The sequence below is a fragment of the Camelus bactrianus genome, chromosome 2 (genome assembly GCF_048773025.1).
Source record: "Camelus bactrianus isolate YW-2024 breed Bactrian camel chromosome 2, ASM4877302v1, whole genome shotgun sequence".
Classification (NCBI taxonomy): domain Eukaryota; kingdom Metazoa; phylum Chordata; class Mammalia; order Artiodactyla; family Camelidae; genus Camelus; species Camelus bactrianus.
Genome location: NC_133540.1, coordinates 24651462 through 24672452, shown reverse-complemented (window position 1 = coordinate 24672452; position 20991 = coordinate 24651462). Strand labels below are relative to the sequence as shown.

The 20991-nt window shown below is 42.9% G+C and overlaps 1 protein-coding gene across 1 annotated transcript in view; it reads right to left on the bottom strand.

Annotated features, from left to right (window-relative positions):
- Positions 1–11787, bottom strand: part of CPE (carboxypeptidase E) — a 119822-nt gene extending 108035 nt beyond the window's left edge. The window contains exon 1 of the mRNA XM_074376985.1: positions 11326–11787. Within this exon, the coding sequence (XP_074233086.1) occupies positions 11326–11629 (304 nt within the window). The 5' untranslated portion in view covers positions 11630–11787. The remainder of the gene's footprint in view (positions 1–11325) is intronic.
- Positions 11788–20991: the final 9204 nt, after the last annotated feature.

The window sequence follows — 20991 nt, the reverse complement described above, 5'->3', positions numbered from 1 at the left end:
GATCACTTGGTAACTCTGTTTTTAGTTTTTTAAGGAACCTCCATACTGTTCTCTATACTGGCTACATCAATTTATATTCCCACCAACAGGGCAGGAGGGTTCCCTTTTCTCTATACTCACTCCAGCATTTTTTGATGACGGCCATTCTGACTGGTGTGAGGTGATACCTCACTGTAGTTTTGATTTGCATTTCTCTAATAGTTAGCGATGTTGCACATCTTTTCATGTGCCTGTTGGCCATCTGTATGTCTTCTTTGGAGAAATGCTTATTTAGGTCTTTTTTAACCCATTTTTTGATTCAGTTGTTTATGTTTTTTATATTGAGCTGTATGAGCTGCTGGCATATTTTGGAAATCAATCCCTTATTGGTCCAATGGTTTGCAAATATCTGCTCCAATTCTGTAAGTTATCTTTTCATTTTGTTCATTGTTTCCTTTGCTGTGCAAAAGCGTTTCAGTTTAATAGGTTCATTTGTTCATTTTTGCTTTTGTTTCCATTACTCTAGGAGATGGATCCAAAAAAATATTGCTGCTATTTATGTCAAAGAGTGTTCTGCCTGTGTTTTCCTCTAGGAGTTTTAGACCATCTCATCTTACATTTAGGTCTTAATCCATTTTGAGTTTACTTCTGTATATTATGTTAGAGAATGTTCTAATTTCAGTCTTTTACAGGTAGCTGTCCAGTTTTCCCATCACCACTTTTCTGTCTTTTCTCCACTGTATATTCTTGCCTCTTTTGTCTAATTGACCATAAATGTGTGGGTTTATTTCTGGACTTTCTATCCTGTTCCACTGATCTATATGTCTGTTTTTGTGCCTCTACCATACTGTTTTGAGTACTGTAGCTTTGTAGTATAGTCTGAAGTCAGGGAGCATGATTCCTCCAGCTCCGTTCTTGTTTCTCAAGATTGTTTTGGCTGTTCTGAGTCTTTTGTGATTCCATAGAAATTTTAATTTTTTGTTCTAGTTCTGTAAAAAAAAAATGTCATTGGTAATTTGATAGGGATTGCACTGAATCTGTAGATTGCCTTGGGTAGTGTGGTCATTTTAACAATATTGATTCTTTCAATCCAAGAACATGGTTATATCTTTCTGTCTGTTTATGTCATCTTCAGTTTCTTTCATCAGCGTCTTATGGTTTTCAGAATACAGGTCTTTTGGCTCCTTAGGTAGGTTTATTTTTCCTAAGTATTTTATTCTTTTTGATGTGATGGTAAATGGGACTGTCTCCTTAATTTCTCTTTCTGATAGTTCATTGTTAGTGTACAGAAATGCAACAGAGTTCCATATATTAATTTTGTATCCTGCAACTTTACCTAATTCATTGATGAGCTCTAGTAGTCTTCTCATTGCACCTTTAGGATCGTCTGTGTATGAAATGTCATGTCATCTGCAGAGTGGTAGTTTTACTTCTTCCTTTCCAATTTGGATTTCTTTTTCCTTCTCTTCTCTGACTACTACGGCTAGGACTTCTAAACCTGTGTTTAATAAAAATGGCAAGAGCGGCATCCTTGTCTTGTTCCTGATCTTACAGGAAATGCTTCCAGCTTTTCCCCACTGAGTATGATGTTAGCTGTGGGTTTGACATATATGGCCTTTATCATGTTGAGGTATGCTCCCTCTATGCCCACTTTCTGGAGAGTTTTTTTTTTTTTTAATCATACATAGATGTTGAATTTTGTCAGAAGCTTTTTCTGCATATATTGAAATGACCATATTCTTCAGTTTGTCTTTATTCTTCAGTTTTTTATGTAGTGTATCACACTGATTGATTTGTGGATACTGAAAAATCCTTGCATTCCTGGGATAAATCCCACTTGATCATGGTGTATGACCCTTTTAATGTACTTTTGGAGTTGGTTTGCTAGTATTTTGTTGACGATTTTTGCATCTATGTTCATCAGTGATACTGGCTGTGAATTTATTTTGTGATATCTTTGTCTGGTATCAGGGTGATGGTGGCCTCATAGAACGAGTTGGGAAGTGTTCCTTCCTCTGCAATTTTTTGGAATAGTTTCAGAAGGAAAGGTGTTACTCTTCTCTAAATGTTTGGTAGAACTCACCTGTGAAGCCATCTGGTCGTGGACTTTTGTTTATTGGGAGTTTTTAAATTACTGATTTAATTTCAGTGCTGGTAATTGGTCTGCTTCATATTTTCTATTTCTTCCTGGTTCAGTCTTAGGAGATTGTGCATTTCTAAGAATTTGGCCATTTCTTCTAGGCTGTCCATTTTATTGGCACATAGTTGCTCATAGTAGTCTCTTATCTTTTGTATTTCTGTGGGGTCAGTTGTCACTTCTTTTTCACTTGATTTTATTGATTTGGACCCTCTCTTTTTTTTTTTCCCTCGATGAGTCTGGCTAAAGGTTTATGAATTTTATCTTTTTAAAGAACCAACTCTTAGTTTCACTGATCTTTTCTATTTTTTTAAGTCTCTATTTCATTTATTTCTGCTCTGATCTTTATCATTTCTTTCCTTCTACTAACTTTGGGTTTTGTTTGTTCTTCTTTCTCTAGTTGCTTTAGCTGCAAGGTCAGTTTTTTTTCTAATATAAGCCACTTAGACAAAAGAAAATTATTCAACGCCTGATAAAAGCTATAGACAGAAGTTAAAATGATTAAAAGGAAGGCAATTTATAGATGCAAGCCAAATTTAAAATAATGTAAAACGACTTCTTCACCCATGATTATCCTGCCACCATCAAGACAGACAAAACCTATACATCTACATAGTATAGTCTGTCTCTGTAATATTATTCACTATACATCTATATAATATTCCACATGAGAATTATCTATCTATATTTCCATGCTACAATTTTTAGCATCTTCCAAAAAATGAATTTGACTCTTGAGAAAATACACTTAATGAGATACATATATATATATTGCTGTATAGGTACCTCTGATTTTTGAGTTAGTGTAGTTTCCAAAAATATGTTAACTTGATTCCCATGATGCTGATTATGTGGAGAATCTGACCTAACATTTACTGAGTTCCCACAACGAATAAGACTGCTTTCCTCCAATAAACTTAAAAAAAAAATTGTGCTGAACAATGTCACAACTTGAGACAAATGGAACTATTTCAACAGAACAGTTGTACTTTAAAATCAGATGTCCGACACTGCACCTAAAACACAAAAAGGACCCAAAGTATTTTATTTGGCACATGTCTAACATTTCCAGTAGTCTTGCCTACAGACGTTATCTTTATATCTGCTACATCAAAATAGTATGGGGAAGTGTTCGACCCTTGTGTCCATATGCAGCCACATTTTGCAGAATCAAGGGAAGTGCCCACTGGTTATGCAACATGTCAGTTAAGCTCCACATGCATGAAAAGAGTGACTCCAAGACCAGAACCTACGCACACATTTCAATATGCAAAGGAACTGCCTAAAAAGGTGCCTGACAGATAAAGTAAAAAAGCATATACAAAGTGGGTACTCATTAACTGTTCCCTGCATTAAATTGACAGTACTAGGTGATAATGACAAAAGCCTACAGTTTCTTTTCATCTTGGAGGACAGATTTCAGCTTGGAATGCTACACAGCAATTTTTATAACGGCTATGAGAAAAGGTTGCTTTGAAAATTACCCCTGGGCTAGGAAAAGAAAAATAAGGGTATTCAGGACTCTGGTCAGGGAGGTGACAGTTCAACCTGTAAATAAATGGAAGTTTTCCTACCCTGAACTCATGGTTAAAGCTTATGATTTGTACAAGTTGTTGAATTGAGCTCTAGAAACAAGATATTTCTCAGGGGAAAAAAAAAAAAAAACTGCACAATGACAGTGAATAGCAGCCTCATAGTAAAAGGAAGATTTTTCTGGGTTTGAAGACTTGAGGTTTCACAGGAAGAATGCCGGGGTAGGTCCATCCTGACAGCATCATTTTCGGATCTGAACAGCTGAGTAGCTGCCCGCATGTGCAGGTACATGACATAATTGTAGCTTCTCCTAATTACCTTGATGTGAATAACCACAGCAAGGGCTTTTTTAAAACCTAGGTTTAAGGTAAAAGTCCCTTTTAAAAAAGAAGTAATCTGTATTTTTCAAATAAACACCTTCTCTTTGACACCAAATGTCTTTAAAGTGAGCAGTATGATCATTATTGGACTATGATGCTCAGCAGTGATTTCACAGTAAACAGGTTTCTGTAAAAAATATTTACAGGTAGTAGAAAGTTGTTTCAGGGTTTATTATGATAAGTAACTCATTTCTTTTTGTTTAACAATCAACTTTGTAATCTTCTACAGGATCCACCTTCAAAGTTTACTAACGGGACAGTTACACTTGCAGGTAAATCATCTGAACATAATGGGAGGCACTGGCAACAGTCTCTTCTCCGAGGCCACATTGTACTAGAAAGAGTCGGCTGCTGGAAGGCCTGCAAAACACCATAACCTGAATTTCAAAAGAGAAACATCTGCAGAGCAACGGACTGGCAGCAATTCCAGTAATTAATGAGATGGCAGGAAAGAGCAAATTTAAACCTGTCTCAAACTTGAGCTCACTTGACCCATCAGCTGACTCTCAGATAAACCTCCTCCTCTGTGGCATTTTCAAGTGCATGATTTGAATCATGAATTTCACAAGAGACGGCAAGTTACGACCTGGAGATGTACGACTTCAATGTGTAAAACAGCAACACTGAGGGCTCAGGCAGATTTTTCAAAAGGTCAACAATTTTACTAAGTAAAATTTTACCAGTTATCTTTAGAACTTTTAACACTTAAAAAGCAGCTTAACTTTTTTAAATGTCTCAAGAGGAAAGAGGCCCAGAGGCAAAGAGCCTCAGGCTAGTCCAGTTACAACAGACAACACACCCAAAAGATGTGCAGTTGGTGAATTTCTCCATTTCGCCAAACTGGGTGCACCACAATAAAATACCAGTGTTCACAGAACGAAAATGTGTTTCTATCCTTTCCTGTTGTCATGCTTCTGACATGCTAACGTGCACAAATGCAACACTGACCTTCAATACACCTTTGTTTTGTGATGCACAGTCTTGCCTGTTTGAGAAAATTCATTTATTTCCCAAACACTGAGTGGCCACTACATCCTAAGCATAGAACTAAACATTTGGGATAAAGAAATGAGCAAAATACGATCCCTGACCACAAGATTCTCACAGCTCACTGGGGGAACGTGTATACCAACAACAGACAATGCTACAACAGAGGTAATAATCATTGCTGAGACATATTGAATTAAGAACTTTATATTTACTACTTCATTTCATCATCACATTATTGTCATTTTGTCGGTGATGAACTTGAGGCTTTGAGAGAAGTTAAGTGACTTGCCCAAGAACAGTAGTGATAAATGGGAATACAGGATCTGAATTCAGATCATCTGACACTGAAGCATATGCTGCACATAAACTTTTATGTTATAGCTCTTCAAAGAACTATGGAAACACAAAGAAAAGACCCCAGTAGGGGAAGAAAAGTAGGAAGAAGTGAGAAAGCAGGTTTTGAAGATCTTTCACTTCCACTGTCAGTGAAAGAACAAAGTAGTTAGGACCTGAGCAGTTTCATTATCAGTTATTTAGAAAAATAAGTTCGTTTGCCAAAGTAAACGTTGGAATTGCCCTAGGTTTATTTAGCTCCCTGAAGAAATAATGAAAGACACTCTCAAATAACGATGACTATTTTCACTGATGGTACTGAATGAAGCAAAGTAAGATGCCAAGCTGAAGAAAAGCTGGAACGCCCCACATTGTAAAAATTGATAGAGGACAAACATTTGTGAACAAGAAAACAGTGATGATTAACAGGAGGAAGTCCCTCAGGGCGGTCCCCTGGGCTCGCACAGATGGGCTTATGTAGATTGTTAATAGGTGAGCATCTGTCTCCTCTGGTGACACAGCCAGAGGGGCCACCTCCCAACGAGCACATTCCAGACCAACTTCCAGTCGGCGGAGAAACACTTTAACAAATTAGCCCATGTTCTTAATAACCAGATGCAAGCAGCTTCATTCAGTTCTTTTCTATGCTACTTTTGGCTCTGTGAGGTATGAGTCTTTAAAGTATGCCTACTTTATAGACAAGGAAAAGACGTAAACAAGTGAAAAGCATGAAGCTATTTAACAATAAAAGCACGTGTCACTTCACCCTTTCCAGTCAAAACTATCTGTCCTCTGCCTGGTTGCCTCAAAATCATGTTCTCAGTTCAATAAGCATAACTTAAGAGCTTACGCTACGTAAATCACTATGTTAGCCGTTGATGGGCAAAAAAAAAAAATGGAAACCATCTGCTCCCCATCCCTGGGGAGCTCCCTGTTTGACTGGGCTCTGCTGGAGAATTATTAAACTAAACTTCGCAATATGATGATGAATGATGATGAACTAGATCGCTGTGCTTCTCCACCTAGTCTAACAGCAGGTACAAGATAAGCTCCCAGGGGAAGAAAGATTGGAAAATACTGTGCAGTATACATCTGCGTTGGAGATCTGAGCCATCCATCAGCATATGAAGGGCTCTGCTAAGTCTTGGAATATACAAACCTGTTTATCTTGGTTTAGCAAAGACTTAAACCAAGCTGAACAAATGTTCCACTGAATCCGCTTTGGGAAAAGCTGGGTTCTGTGTCCCCTACCCCTCCACTTACTGGGACTCTTTTCTGTATTTGTCAAAAATATCTTTCACCAAGAACCATAAGGGGTGGGTGTTCCACCCCTGTGCTATGCCCTGAGGGAGGTGCTCGCATTTGACTCCTTTGCCGCCTCTCAAATCAGTTTCATAGGAAGACACATTTTGTCTGAGCACAGGATATGTTAGGGGCCAGCCCAATTTCCTCTCTTCCTTTAGCCAATCACAAGTCAATCAAGTACATTATTTCTGGCAAGAACTACACTGACTCACTTGGGTCTAAAAATAACGCTCAACCACATGTGGTACCTCTAGACCCTTCTCCAGAATCTAACATCAATAAGGTGTTACTCAGCTGTAGTCACTTCCCACTAATACACACTCATCTTGCAGGAAAAGAAGCCATACAAAATAACCAACATCCCCACTTCCTTTTTTTTTTTTTTTTTTTGAGCACTATAGAAATTTTGCCAGTATTTAATGTTCCATCACAATATTTGGCAAATGCACACTGGCATTCATACACTTTAAATCTGAACAGATTTGGGGAGGAACCAGTCCAAAATAATCATTCCAGCCTTTGAAAGAGAAAAATCTATGCTGTGAAGAATGTTTCTGAGATAGCATTTTAGCTATAAATCAGATTTACTCCCCAAGAGCAATCAAACTACATGTAAAAGAATTTGTGTTTTAAACAAACTAATCTTAACTCATATGTAACTCTCGGAATATTTGTCTGGGAATATGGACTCCACCGCTTAGACATAAATTAACAAAGGTTTCTTTTATGAGTATTGCAATGATGGATATGCATGCCCAGGAGAGCATATATTTGGGTCTGAGCACAGGAGTCCCTATGTGTAGAAATATCTTAAATGTATAAAATATGAGCTAACAGAAAGAAAAGTGGGAAACATGACCAGGCTTGGCAGGTCTCATATCTCAGGGGAACACATCTGAGTGCAGAGACTCAATCCAAGCCCAGACTCCATCCCAGTCCCGTGTCTGGGGTTCAGATTCATGATGTGTGAGGGGATGAGACCAAGTCTTCTGAGAATGGCTGAGACCCACCGCCCTCCCCCAGGAGATTTTTGCAGGCCTCCAAGTGATACAAGATGACATGCGAGACGCGCAACATCCAGCCAGTCAGGAATCAAGCTGACAGAATAGGTGTGAATGTTCCTCCCTAATCAACTCCCAGTGCAACTTTCCTTCCCTCTGGATGAATTCAGAAGTGGAGCATCTGAGAAAACTGATCGCTTTTCAGGAGTTCAGTTTAAATTCAGCCCATGGCCTGGTACCAAACAAGTACAATAATCACTTCTTTCTGCTCAGGAAGGGAGTTGGTGGGGTCAAGGGGCGCCATCTGTCCACAGTCTGCAAATCTACCCTCGTCAACTTCTCACCCCCCAGTTCTAACACACGGAAAGGCTTTATGTATACATGCTGTTTTGTTTTGGAGAGTTTTTCTATTATGACAACTAAATACTTAGAAGTCAGTTACATGTTTTTAAAGTTCAGAAAGAGAATTTAGATTAAGGAAACTAAAAAACTTGACATCTCTCTCTGTTGGAAGATAACATGAATATGGGTGGGGGGCTATAGCTCAGTGGTACAGCACACGCTTAGTGTGCATGAAGCCCTGGGTTCAATCCCCAGTCCTTCCATCTAAACAAACAAACAAACAAACAAACCTAATTACCCTCCCCCAAAACAAAAAAACCAAAAAAATGAATATGGGCAACTTCATCAAAGTTTTAGTCAAGAAAATAAATTTGTTAAGCTAAATGTTATTTCTGAATAGCTTAATCAGAAACATGATTTCAATCCTCCAAAAAAAACCTATAATGTGAAAATACTTATGAGAGTTGCCCTCTTTCAAAAGCAGCTCTGTGAAAACATACATCTGTATGAGCTACCCTGGAACTGGTGAATTTCAGCGATCTGTACATCCCTGCCTTCTTGTCAGCCATTCTTCAATTGCCAAATGCCCCTGACCTAAGGTCCACAGTCCCCTTTCTTCGGTCCTCTCACTCTCTTCTTGCAGCCTTGACCACCTTTACACTGTCCTCCAACCTGCCAATTCTCAGTCCCCCACAGGGCAAGGACCACCTTGTGGACCACTATACAGCCCCGACAGCCTGGCTCACCTAGAGTGTGCAGGTGTTCAAAAGACACTGAATGCATCCACTTCAATCTCAAAATAAATATGGGTATTCCTTTCTCATTCCTTAAAATATTTGCATCTAAAAGGAATCTGAAAGCCATTTAAGAATGGTGAATATTTTCCTTTATTCAAAACTTCCTATAAAGTTAATTCATATAAATACTATCAAACTGACCAGATCTCTGCATTTGCTAGTGTTAAAAACAACACAACAGGCCCAAAATGGAGTCACTTATGCAAAGCCCCACATCACCAAACTTAATTACATCCCAAAAATGAACTCTTAAACCAGCCAATCAGGAATCATGCACTCAGCACAAGCGAGGTAATCACGGACCCCTGCCACCCCCTAAAAGAAAGTAACTTTGCAATAACCAATCCATTTTGTTCTTGTTTTTTTTTTTCTGCCTGATGTAACTTCCTTGGTCCTGCTCCCTTCTGCCTATCAAAGTCTTTCATTTTGTACAACTCCTAGGAACACCTTTCCGTCTGTTAGATTGAATGATGTTCAATTCATGAATCATTGAGAATTAATGAATCATGAATCAATAAGATCTTTAAAATTTACTAAGTTGAATTTTTTTAACAGTTCTCCAAAGATTTCCAACCTACTATCTCCTCTTAAAAGGTTGGGGAGTGGGGGGTGAAATCATCCTGTGGTTTTTTTAGGGTACAAAAAACCCTACAATGGGTAGACAGTTTGCATTCTATCTATTAAGTAATATCATGAACTTAAAGTTTCCTTCATTTCACAAGGACTTATAAAGCACATAATGTAAACATTTCTTTGTTCACCTTCTTAAAATGAACTAAACCTGTGTATCTTGTGTTTACAAAGAATTAAACATTTAAGGCACTGTGTTACTCAGCAAATGACTGACTCACTTTTCCCCTAATGTGTACTAAGCACCTGCTCTGTACCTGACCCAGGCTGGGCGCTGGAGACACAGCCCTACGGCATCGGGCCTGCAGTCTGAGAGGGACCTACAGATCCTGACAGACTCTACGTTCCAGATATTCGAGCAAAAGAATTACGGTTTTCATTTTCAAAAGCATATCACATTCTAACAGTAATATCACTTTATATATAATTTTATTTCTAAACTTGAAGCAAGACCACAAAAAGTTAACATTAGCTTTTATATCATCTCTTTGAAGAAACAATTAACAAAATTTGAGGCGCAATCTACAACAAAACAACCAACGGTTCTATTTAAGTAGGGAGGAGAATCACAAATATTTAGATTAGCTTTCTCTGAGCCTAGGATGTCTTGACTTTGGTCAAAAATCTGAAATAACCGAAAATGAGCTGTCACATTAAAAAATGTCCTTATCTTCAGATACAAGTATGAGTCTAATTTTCAAAATATCCAATTGAATCCTGCTGGGGTGCATTATAGAAAATGCTTTCTAGAATCTGATTTTAGGGTTTGGGCAGCAAAATTATACAAATCTTTTCATTTACATTTTTTGAAGGTAAGAAATATTTCCTGTTTGAAGATCTATTATTAGTCAACCCCATACACTTTCCGTTTGAAAACCAAAGTGTCTCCACGGGTCACCTATTTTAATCCCTTCTCAGCCTGGTTCTTCAATATCATTATGAAACTATTCTGGCCCTACACTGAGAATTTTTACCTGTTTTCTCGCTTTCTTTATCCTTTAAAAAAAAAATCAGGCATGCCACGCTGATGTCTCACTAGCCCAGATTACTTCAACAGTACCTTCAGGATCATAAGACCAGGCTTTAGGAGTTACAGCATTCCTGAAGAGCAATGAAAAAGAAGCACCAAGGACGTTTTTTACAATACCTCTTTATTAATGCCAAATACATAACATTTAACATAAATGAAAACGTGCCCTAACACACTCAGGAGGAAGATGCATAAAACGGCCATCTGGGAACAGCCGTCGGGGAAAAAAACCTGGTCACAAGCTACTCATTTCAAAGGGCTAAAGCAGAGAAAATGAAATATTCCTTTTTCCGTATAAAGACTGTGCAGTTTCAAAATCAGAATGCCTGCCAGAGGCCACTTTCTCACCCTCTACCAGCCAGTGTTGCCAAGATCCTTAACATTCCCTGAGCATTCCAGCAGCGCGTGTACCGAATGCGCACATACAGGTAGAGATGGGTAGGCAGAGCCCCCAGCACGCAGTACAATTACTGGGTCCTCTGGAAATTAGGAAACTTCTACTCATTTTCTCTGAGTCCCTGCCTTCTGCACCTTATCCTTCTACTCCCGTTTGCAAGGAAGGTCGACCTCCTCCCTGAGGCCTCTCAGTTATTCCCTGCGGTCTCCGGTGCTGCGAAGTGGGGGTGACAGCGACTCTGCGCCCGTACCTCCACCCGCCGCAGCCCCTCGGGGCTGTGCTCCCCCCACCCACCCACGGGTGTCCTCGGGGCTGGGGAGGGCGGACGGCAGAGACTAGGAGCCGGCAAGCCCCATCCCCAACCCTCCCTCCACGACCCACCTTCCAGCCCAGGCGCCCCGGCGCAGAAGGCGCCACGGGCCCCCTCTCCCTCCTCCCCCAGCGCCAGCCCACCCCGCGCGGCGCCCTTACCCGGCTCGTGGACGCCGGGGTTGTCGGACAGCTCGAGCACCAGCAGCTCGCGGCCCTCGAAGCTGCGCCCCACCGTGTAGATCCTGCTGACGGCGGCGCACTGCAGCCACACGGACACCAGCGCCTCGCGCAGCTCCGGGTAGCGGTGGTACTCGAAAGGGATGCCGTCCTCCTGCGGCCGCCGGCGCCGCCTCGCGCCCGCCGCGCTCCCCGCGGCCCCCCGGGCCTCGGCGCCCAGCAGCCACGCGCAGGCGGCCAGCGCCCCGCACAGCGCCAGCAGCGCGCGGCCCCCTCGCCCCGCCATCGCGCCCCGCGTCTCCGCGCGGCCTCCCGTGTGCCCGGCGCCTCGGGGCGCACGGCCGGCGGGTCCCCTCGCCTCGCCTCCCGGCGGCCGGGAGCGAGGAGCAGAGCGAGGAGTCGGGAGCGCGACGCCGGAGCGGAGCGGAGCGGAGCGGAGCGCAAGACGCACGGCCGCCGAGCGCGGGACGCTGGGGAGGCGGCGAGGAGCCGGGCGGGGCCCCGGGCGGGCGGGGCCGGGAGGGCGGCTCCGCCAGCCGGATTCGCGGATAACCGGGGGCTGCTGCGCGATTTGCGGGCTCGGGGCCACGTCAGAGCCAAATGGCGCCGGGACGACCCAGGTGGGATGACAGCTAAGGTCGGGTGTGGGCACGCTGCTGTCATTGAGAGACCCGTGACGCTGCGTGGGGAAAAAAACACTCTGGGATTGGGAGTGCAGCCTTTTAAACTGCCATCCATGCCAAGCCGACCAGGTTTCCATCTTGATGCGCCAAAAATTAGAGAATATTCCAGAAAGAAAGAAACACAAAGGAAGTATTGGCAGCCACTTGCCTTCTCCCCGTGATGTGTCTTTAATAACTGTATTGATAGTCCAAACACAAACCCACGGGTTGGATGTTCATTCATTGCAAGTTCTGCCTGGAAAACAGAACATTGTGCCCTGTGATTTAGAGGTTTAAGAAACTAAAAATGCATTCTATCCATTCGCAGATACTGTCTTTAACTGTATTTAATCATATTCCTGGATTCTAACGGGGTGGGGGGGAAGCACAGGAAAGACAATGTCATGTGCCAGTGCCTTTGCCAACCCCCTCTGTTACTCCTGTGGGGGAAACAGTACAGCTGGGAGAGCTGCACACAGGATTTAGTCTGGTATTAAGGTTAAATCTTTCCAGAGCAGCTTATCTGGGTGATTTGAGCTCATGGTCTCTTACCTGGTTGTAACTAAGATGTTGGACTGCAGTCCAACTGAAGGCTGGATTGGGGCTGGAGAAACTTCTTCCAAGAAAAAATAAATGAAAGATCAAATCCTGTTATAGAAAGAAAACTCTGATTGTGGGAGATAGTATCTGGGTTCCCCTCCCAAAGTTATTGCAAAAATATAAAATCATTTACAGCATTAAATACCCATCCTTTACACAGGATTTGTAGTCCAGGAAGAAATCTGGAGCAGATGTTATTCTGAAGAGGTTGCCATTTGGATTCAAAAATAGTACAAATCTAAATAAATAATCCATTTCAACCAAGCAGAGAAACTGGACATCATGTGGATAATTTTTTCATGTTAGACATAGTTTTTTTCTTAATTCACTCTTTCTCCACATGCCTAACATGCAGTGCACTGAATAAAAACTTTCTCCTGGAGAAAGTATAAATGATTTTATTGGCTCAAAAAAAGAAAAAAATGCTGCTAGAGAGACTGGTTTCAAACTCCTCTGACTGTTTCCCACAGCAGCATAGATCTTTTTTGGGAGATTTTGGGGGGAAAGCTGCCGCTACAAAGACATGCCACTCAGTTGAATTTGCACCCAGCCGTTTTCCTTTTCAGTGCAGGAATGACAATGCAAGAACCTTGTATATTTTCCTCTATGGTTAGTCTCAGTTTGATTACATGGTCCCCAGAAGTTTGCAACCAAAGCTATAATTAGATTTCTAAAATCATGCCCAAAAGAGCAACCTTGGAAACCTTGAAAAAGAAAACAGAGTAGCCAAAACCATAACTTCAGAAAGGGAAGGTCAAGAGTTTCATGTTAGCAATTTAAGGTAACCACACTGATTTGTGGCTAGGTGGGTCACATACTGGTAAGAACACACGTAAACATCATATGAGTCAGTAAAATCCTGTGTTGCCCTTAAGCTTCTCTTCAGATAAAGGGTGTGTTTTCTATTTTGTCCCAAATCTCAATTTTATGGATTGTTTTTGTTTTTGTTTTTTACTTTTTTGTAAATGGGTGGAATCCTCCCAGCAATGTGGTCTCATTTGAGGGGAGTCTTTTGTAATCTTAGAAACTGGTTTTCCTTATCTACAAAATGGAAGATCTGGATTCATTCAAGTGCAGCACAATCATCTAGAGAATTAATAAAATGTGCAGATTCCCAAGCCCTGACCGATGCAGTAGATCTGAGGCGGGGGTTCAGGTATTAACAAGGTTCCAGGTTTTAACAAGAACTCCAGGTAGCTCAGATTTTGATGTTTGACTGACAAACATACTTTGAGAAATACTGTCCCATGTGATTTCCAAAGTCTTTTTAAATCTAAAATACTATGATTCTGGAAGTTTTCTTTTTGAGAGATGCTCTTGCATACCTGATAGATGATTGAGACTGTCAGTTACTCGCGGGCACACCGCACACACCAAGGAATCAGTTCAGAGGAGTTAAAACTAGGTTTTTGAACTTCTGGGTGATTTTACTGTAGGTCAGCTTCACTGCAGCCTATGTCATTTGTTTGTGGCTTCCGAGGCAATTATGTGAACGGTTACATACCCATCCTGATTCCTGGGTAGGAAATCTTGCATACTGATTGTCTAATGCATTGGACTCTGTGCACCCATAGTTAAACGTAGCGTGCACCCACATTTTAAATCATGCATGTGCATGCACACAGAAAAGAGAGAGTTCTGTTGCTCATCTCACTTCTGAGCATCCATAAGGACCAACTGAAGCTCCCTTAACCTCCACTTCCCGCATCACCCCTACTACTTTTCAGATTCAGAAGCTACCTCTTCCTATCTCCCAAACCTTTGATTCCCTCCTTCCAAAGTCCTGTCTGAAACTCATCTACTCCACAAAAGTGCTGTAGACATTACCACTTTATATCTATCTGTCCAGTGATTTGATGGTAAATGTCTGACACTCAGCTCTCCATGGGGGATAAAACCGGGTTTAGAGTGTTTGCTGATTTCCACAGGGTAAATATTCCCACCGTGGCTGATTTCAAATGGCCGATGTGACGTCACCAGACACAGCTTGAGAAGAGATAGGTGGCAGCACACCCTTATGCAAATTCTTTACACTCCTCCCTTTCACGGGGGAGCTTACTTCCCTTCTGCTTGAGCATCCACAGGACTTAGTGACTCGCTTCTAGTGAAAGTAATTTGGCAGAAGTGATGGGATGTACCTACCAAATTTAGGTGATAATGTAATAGAAAAGAACAAATCTGACTCCATATTACATCTGTTCCTTTGGCTTTAACCCTGTGCTCTGTTTCCTAGGCTTAGTCGTGCTGGTTCTACACCTTTTGTAAAAGAATGTTGCCTAGAGGCTGAAACATACAGGAGAGCCCATCCTCTAGGCTCTGACCTTTAAGGATATTAACACTTTTCCATTCATATAAAGAGAACAAGTTGTAGAATAGAAAATAATGTTTGTTTTGTTGGAGGTTTACAGGGGCACCATGATCTGACCCAGGTGGACAGGGCAAGAACAAGGATTCCAACACCAGAAAGTCTGCAACAACCAACCACGTCCCCTCCCCTTTTTTGTATAAAAGGAGCCTAAATTCTGACTTGGGGAAGATGGTTCTCCAGGACATTAGTCTGCCATCTTCTCAGTCTGCTGGCTTTCCAAATAAAGTCATTATTCCTTGCCCCAACACCTCATCTCCCGGTTTATTAGCCTGTCGTGTGGTGAGCATAACGAGTTTGGACTCGACAACAATAACAAGACCCTCTCCCTCTCTTTCTCGTTTCACTCGTCCTGGGCAAGTTGTCTGCCGTGTTGTAGAAACACTCACGCAGCAGGGACTGAGGGAGTCCTCTGCAGAACAGCCTGAGAGGGACAGACGGACGTCCGCAGTCCAGCCGCCGTGAGTTTCTGAGGCCTGTCAACAACCACGGGGGCAGATCTTTCAGCCCCAGGCAGCACCAGATTCCCAGCTACAGAAACTGTTAGAGAATGTTTGTTGTCTCAAGCTGCAGAGGTTGGGGCTAACAAACACAATTAGCATCTCCCCCACACAGACACGACAGACAGCATGGAGAACACAGAGGATAATGACATGTGGCAGCATAATGAAGAAGTCATAAATTTTGAGTATTTATTGCCTTTGTTTTTCATATAATTGCAAGCTTATATAATTTTTTTTTATAAACAATGGCTGTGTTTAACAAGTGACTCAAATTCCTTCAATTTTAACAATTGGCTCTTGTCAGTGTCAACCAAGAAACACAGAAGACTGCAAACCAGAAAAGAGTTTATTTGGGGTTATTAACAATTCTGGAGATACAGATTCAGGTAAAACTGAGAGAGGGTTCAGGGGAGAGAAAGAGTCAGGGGCTCATGAGGGCGAAAGCCACAAGGTTATGGAAGTTGTCTGGCAAGAATTACGACCGACCCCAGTGCAGGAGGGAGGTATTTGCCTTTAAGGGCTGGGCTGCCAGAGTTATTCAGGGTGAGGGTCCAATAAGCATCTTGAGTTTCTAGAACATTGGGCAGACGTTCTGGATGCCGGTGTTAAGACAGCAAGTGGTTGGAAGGTCAGATTTCACCCAGAACCTCTTCCTCAGTGGCCTCCTGGCTCCATTTTAGAGCTGTCTTAGCAACACCAACTTTATTTGATTTTCCTTCGACACAAATTGTTATGAATTGGCTCCAGCAAACCACTCTTCCCTCTCCAGTCCCCATTCCTCACTCAGCAGCGCCCCTCTCTGGCTGGCCCTTCTCTGGGCTTCCCCTGAGAGGCAGTGTGGTACTGCCCTTCAGTGTTCCGGAACCTTCTGCATCAGAATCACTTGGTGAGCATGGCCGCATTCCAGACCAGTTGAATCCAGTTTTCTGGGGCTGGGGCTTGGAAATCTGCCTTTGAATAAGCTCTCCCCACCCCCCATCCTCTCCTGGTGATTCTGATGCCAAATAAGATTGAGGAGCACTGGTTCCAGAGACTGATATTGAGGTTTGACAGAACAGCTTTCTAATCCCAGGTCTACTGGCTTCCAGAAGTTGTTCAATGAAGTTGTTTCAAGTTGCTCACTCGAAAATGAGGGACACGAGAAGCCTTCCATGAACTAAAGCCTGCAAGGAGGCAGGCACAAGAGACGTGCTCCATGAACGAAGCCTTCTGCTCCCGTTGGCTCCCTGCTGGGACACACGCCAACCGTGGTACCTCTTACCAGCACCGCAGCCCCACCCAGATGCGCCGGCTTCAGAATCCCTCCTTCTTCCTCTGAACTCCCAGCACCAATGTGGGCATTTCCGGTGAGCAAGGAGGACATTCTCTGACAGTCCTCTGCTCAACTATCTCCCTGTCCTCGCTGAGAAGTGCCCAGTTAGGAGGGAGCCTGGCACCTGGCGGGGCTGCAACTGGTCTCACAGCTCCCCCATTTTCCCCTTTTCTCCCATTTCTCATTTCTCTCATCGCTGGGTTGGGTGCACACACCAAGAGTCAGTCAGGTGTGTCACAAAATGTCCATGCCACTTTTACTTTAGCTATGTAATTAATTTTTTAAGAAAGTAAACTGATAAGTACAAGAATAGGAAAAAGTTGAATGCTTTAGAAACAGCTGGATTGTTAAATTGGGATTAGGTATGAGTGAGAAAACAGTGAAGGACTGAGGAAGAGAGAAAAACCCCTAAACAGTCTGCTCTTAGGTTTGTTCAAAACCCTGTCACTTTAAAGAGACTCAAAGGGTAGAAAACAGTGTGGTGAGACGGGCTCGTTCCAACCACCAACCACCAACCAATGGATGAATGTATACTTATGTCTTAGGTTTAAATAAATTATTTAAAGTGTGCTTGCATGCTTCATTTTTTATGATTCTCTTCGTTAATTGGTCTTTCCCGTTAACCCCCTACTACCTAATCCCATTTTGTCAGCTGAGAGAGCGGACGTGGACCACGGCAGACAGGCGACAGCCAAATGCACCCTGACACGCAGCTTGAATCCGATGCACGTGCTCCATCCACAAATATCACAGCCTGAATATCTACTTACCAACTCAAACTAAACATGGTCACAGTTTTTCTACAGCTCTACCCTGTACCAGTTTCTCCGTATCCCAGTGGCCACCCCAGTATCCCAGCAGCCCTGCCCAACAAAAATATAACATGAGCTAGATGTTATTAGACGTGGCTACTAGAAGCCACGTCTAAATAAAGTAAAAAGGAAGAGGTGAGACTAATTTTAATAAGAAAATGTTAACTCAGTGTATCCCAAATGTTATCATTTCAGTGTGTTAACAATATAAATGCATTAATGAAATAATTTTTCATGCTGTCTTCAAAATCTGTTGTGTAGTTTACATCACAGCCTGTCAGCACAATTCAGATCAGACACACTTCAAGAGCTCACAGGCCACAAGTGGCTAGTGACGGCTGTATTGGACAACTGAGACATCTGGCCATTCTTACATTCCTACCTTCTGAAATCCTTCCTTCTGCTTTATCCTAACAGTTAATGCCTTGGTCCAGGCTATGGTAGCATCCTCCCCTGGAGATGCTGATAAATCTTAGTTTCTAATCTTGCTGCCAAAAGCACCTCCGTCATTCACCTCACCTTGATTACGTCATTCACCTCGATTCCGTCATCTGCCATCCCGTCATGTACTTCACTCAGAGGATCAAAGGAAAGCTGTGAGCCTCTTCCTCAGCGATGCTCATTAGAGAGCCCTAGGAAACCTCCCTCCCGTGTCTCCTTCCGCCTCTCTCACTACCACATCTTCTTTCTCATCCCGCACCCCCCCCAAACCACGACACAGCTGTATCTCCCCCATCCTTACCCTGGGCTGTCCTTCCTCCTCCCAAGGCCAGCCTTAATCCCCAGACCCCCTCCTGTCCCCACTCCCCCACCAGGCAGGCTTCCTTCCTCCTGAACTGCCAGCTCCTATCTCTCTTTGAATTTCCCTTTGGTCCATCCTCTTCTGTCTCCTGGAAAAAACCTGAAAAACTGACCCCGTTAGTTATGATCCAGCTTTCTCACAATTTTCTCATTCCCTCTCCCACTCAACTTCTGCTCTGTGGGTTCTCCCCAGCCAACCAGACAACATCCGCCGAGCTTGCCTGGCTCCCTCTTCACGTGCTCTTTGCGGGTGACCTCATCCAAGCTCTTGGTGTCAAGTATCACCTCTCTGCTCCGTTTGCAGCTCCCAGGATTCGGAGTCCTGTGTCCACTGCCTCCCGCTGGGAGCCGAGACTGGCCTGACTTGCGTGTTGGCCTCCGGGGCCCAGCACAGTGAGTCACGGCCGCAGGGCCTCAGGATGCTGGAGGGTGAGTGAACTAACTACTCCATCTGCGGCCAACTCCCTTCTAACTTCGGCTCAGACTTATGCCCACGCCTTTAATGTTCTGTGCACTCAGCAAGCTCCTGGGTTCCTACGTTCTCCGCAGGACCCTGTCCTCGGGGTGGGGGGAGGATGCCTCCAGCCTCCTCTTGACTCATCAACCACATTTACCAAGTTGCTTGCATGTGACAAGTCATTTGCCAGTTTTCTCGTTTTATCTGTGTAGTTATTCAGTGTCATTCCTATTGCTGTCTATGTTATAATTGTTTGTATAAATCTACAACATCACAAATACAATATTCAGAAGAGAAAAGTGGAGTTTTTTTCTTATGTCCTTCCCTTTGGAAAACAAATTACAGAGATGGAAATCAAATTGCCAATTTCCATCAGATGAACACCTGGAAGAACGACTGGGTTTCTCTGCAGCTGCTGGAAGGTCATTGACACAAACAACGCATGACAACTTCGTAGGACATGAACTTCCTGGGCCTCGGGAAAGGTAAGCATTATGTAGGTGCACAAAGAAGTACTGAAATCCCTCGCAATGAACGATAACTGTGCTCATCCGCTGTGTTACTCTTCAATCCGTAATGTCTTTGAACCTTTTAAAATCTCAAATGTCCAAGAAAGAAAGCTGTTCACAGCTTTGTTTTATATAACGTACAAGAAGTCAAAATGAAACAGGCTCTTATTTGTGAAAGTTGCCCACTTCCCTGCAAGCTCAAAATTGTAAATGTACATAAACATATGTTGTGTCCACACATATGTGTTAAAGTGTCTCTGGGCTTGACCAACATTTTGGAAGCCTCTGCTTCGAGATGGACTGACCAAGGTGCCAATGAGGTTGAAACTGAGGCTGACGGATCACTCCTGTACAGAGAGGAAAAACAAGCAAATCTCTTCCTTATCACCAGAACTGCACCCTTAATTTCAAAGAAGCTTTGTGAATGACAACAAACCCAACTCCTCTGAAGGACTGACAGCTTACATCAGCCTGCAGGTGGGTGAGCGGTCAGTCATACCATTATTTGTGAAAAAAAAAAAGAAAAACACACAGCATATTCATCAAGTGGATGTTCAGATACAATTCACGGGCAACTATGACTCTGACACGGTACCATCACATAATCACGGCTGTTGTGCACCTAAGTGTTGGCTGATCAAAGTCTTTGAAGTTAAATTGGGATTCTCTGATGCTCCAAGCACAAGACTGGTGTTGACCTTTTTGTTGAAAAGTTACTTACATGTGGAGTCTTGCTCCAAGTTAATGAAGAAGACGGTTCGGTGTGCTCCCCACTTGGTTGCCTGGTTTCTCCCAGGGGTCTGCATCCAGAGAGGGAGAGTGGGGCAGACTGCAGTCCACTCCACTACCAGGACGTGAGGGGCCTGGAGTCTACAGGGGTTGCTGCCCGAGGTCCTGTTGGCCCGTCATGCTTTCTCATGGATGAGACTGTCTCTTTCTGTATTGTCTCTCTCAAGGGAACCCCATGGTGAAAGGGATAGAGTCTAGCTGAGAACTTAGTTGGAGTTTGTGCAAAACAGGAAGAACAGGAGGGTGGAGACTGAGCGAGAGAGAGAGAGAGAGAAACAGTAGAAGAGAGAGAGGAGGGAGAGGAGGGGAAAATAAGAGGGGAAGAAAAAAAGCAAACAAAGCAAGTCAGTTGAAAATCTGGTAACATCCCTAGTCAAGGGTCTGAGGAACTTGATGAACTTCATCTGCTTTGGAGTGATACGTGTGGGAGATGCGCCTTCCTCCTGGAAGATCAGTCCTAAATCAAACTGAGGAGTCACTATCTTTTTCACGATGCTCCATAGCATAACAACAAATCAAGACCATAACATGTACAAAGTGTTTCCCCTGCATTTCCCAACGTGACTTTCACAATGACCTTATTTCATTACACACAGTTTACAGACATGCCACTTGATTTCATGGAGGATAAATTCCAAAGCAAGGATCCATGGGGTCAAAGAGAAATAGTATTAATTCAAAGATCTATTTTAGAAATGCTTCTTTAATCTTTTGGATCTGAGCTGATTGTATTTTAGGAAAGCATGCTATAAATCTAGAGTCTTAACATGTTACTCGGAGCCAAGAGTAAATTGAATTTCAGTGTTCAGCTCTCTGGCTCTGAAGAAATTGTTTCTGT